Genomic DNA, 492 nt, shown 5'->3' on the forward strand with positions numbered 1-492 from the left:
CTAAGAGGTGAAACTGGGCTAATTCCCTGGCTGGACGAGGAACGACAGGCTGTTACCTGCGAATTGAAGCTCGTGGACGTAGATCGGGTCCTGGGAGTAGGGCGGCCTCTCCGTCACCGGCCAAATGGCGTCCACCAAGTTCCTCTCCAAGGGCACCATCACGATCTCGGCCTCTGGAAGGGTAAATTGGGTTACCGAGGATGCGCATCTTTCGATGAGGCAAGTATATATCGTCTGGGTTAATGGAATATCTCGCTTTCTCACTGATTTTAAATGTAGTGTGTGGATTTATCAAGAAATTAACGTTCTGGATAAAGTTTGAATATACCTTTCACAATAATCTTTGATGAGAACAATTTCGCTCACAGAAATTATTCCATTAGTTTTTAGTAGGATGACCAATTACAATCTTAAAAAGCCCAACTACCACACAACTCCCAGTCTCCCCTCCCAAATCATGTTGCGCGCCTTTCATTTGATAGGCCTATTAAT

General features: G+C 45.1%; 1 protein-coding gene across 1 annotated transcript in view; it reads right to left on the minus strand.

The window, feature by feature from the left end:
• Positions 1–492, minus strand: part of LOC119592951 — a gene marked incomplete at its 5' end in the record, with an annotated part of 23,747 nt that overhangs the window by 22,648 nt on the left and 607 nt on the right. The window contains 1 exon segment of the mRNA XM_037941843.1: positions 57–173. Within this exon segment, the coding sequence (XP_037797771.1) occupies positions 57–173 (117 nt within the window).

Source organism: Penaeus monodon, chromosome 31 (assembly GCF_015228065.2).
Source record: "Penaeus monodon isolate SGIC_2016 chromosome 31, NSTDA_Pmon_1, whole genome shotgun sequence".
NCBI lineage: Eukaryota > Metazoa > Arthropoda > Malacostraca > Decapoda > Penaeidae > Penaeus > Penaeus monodon.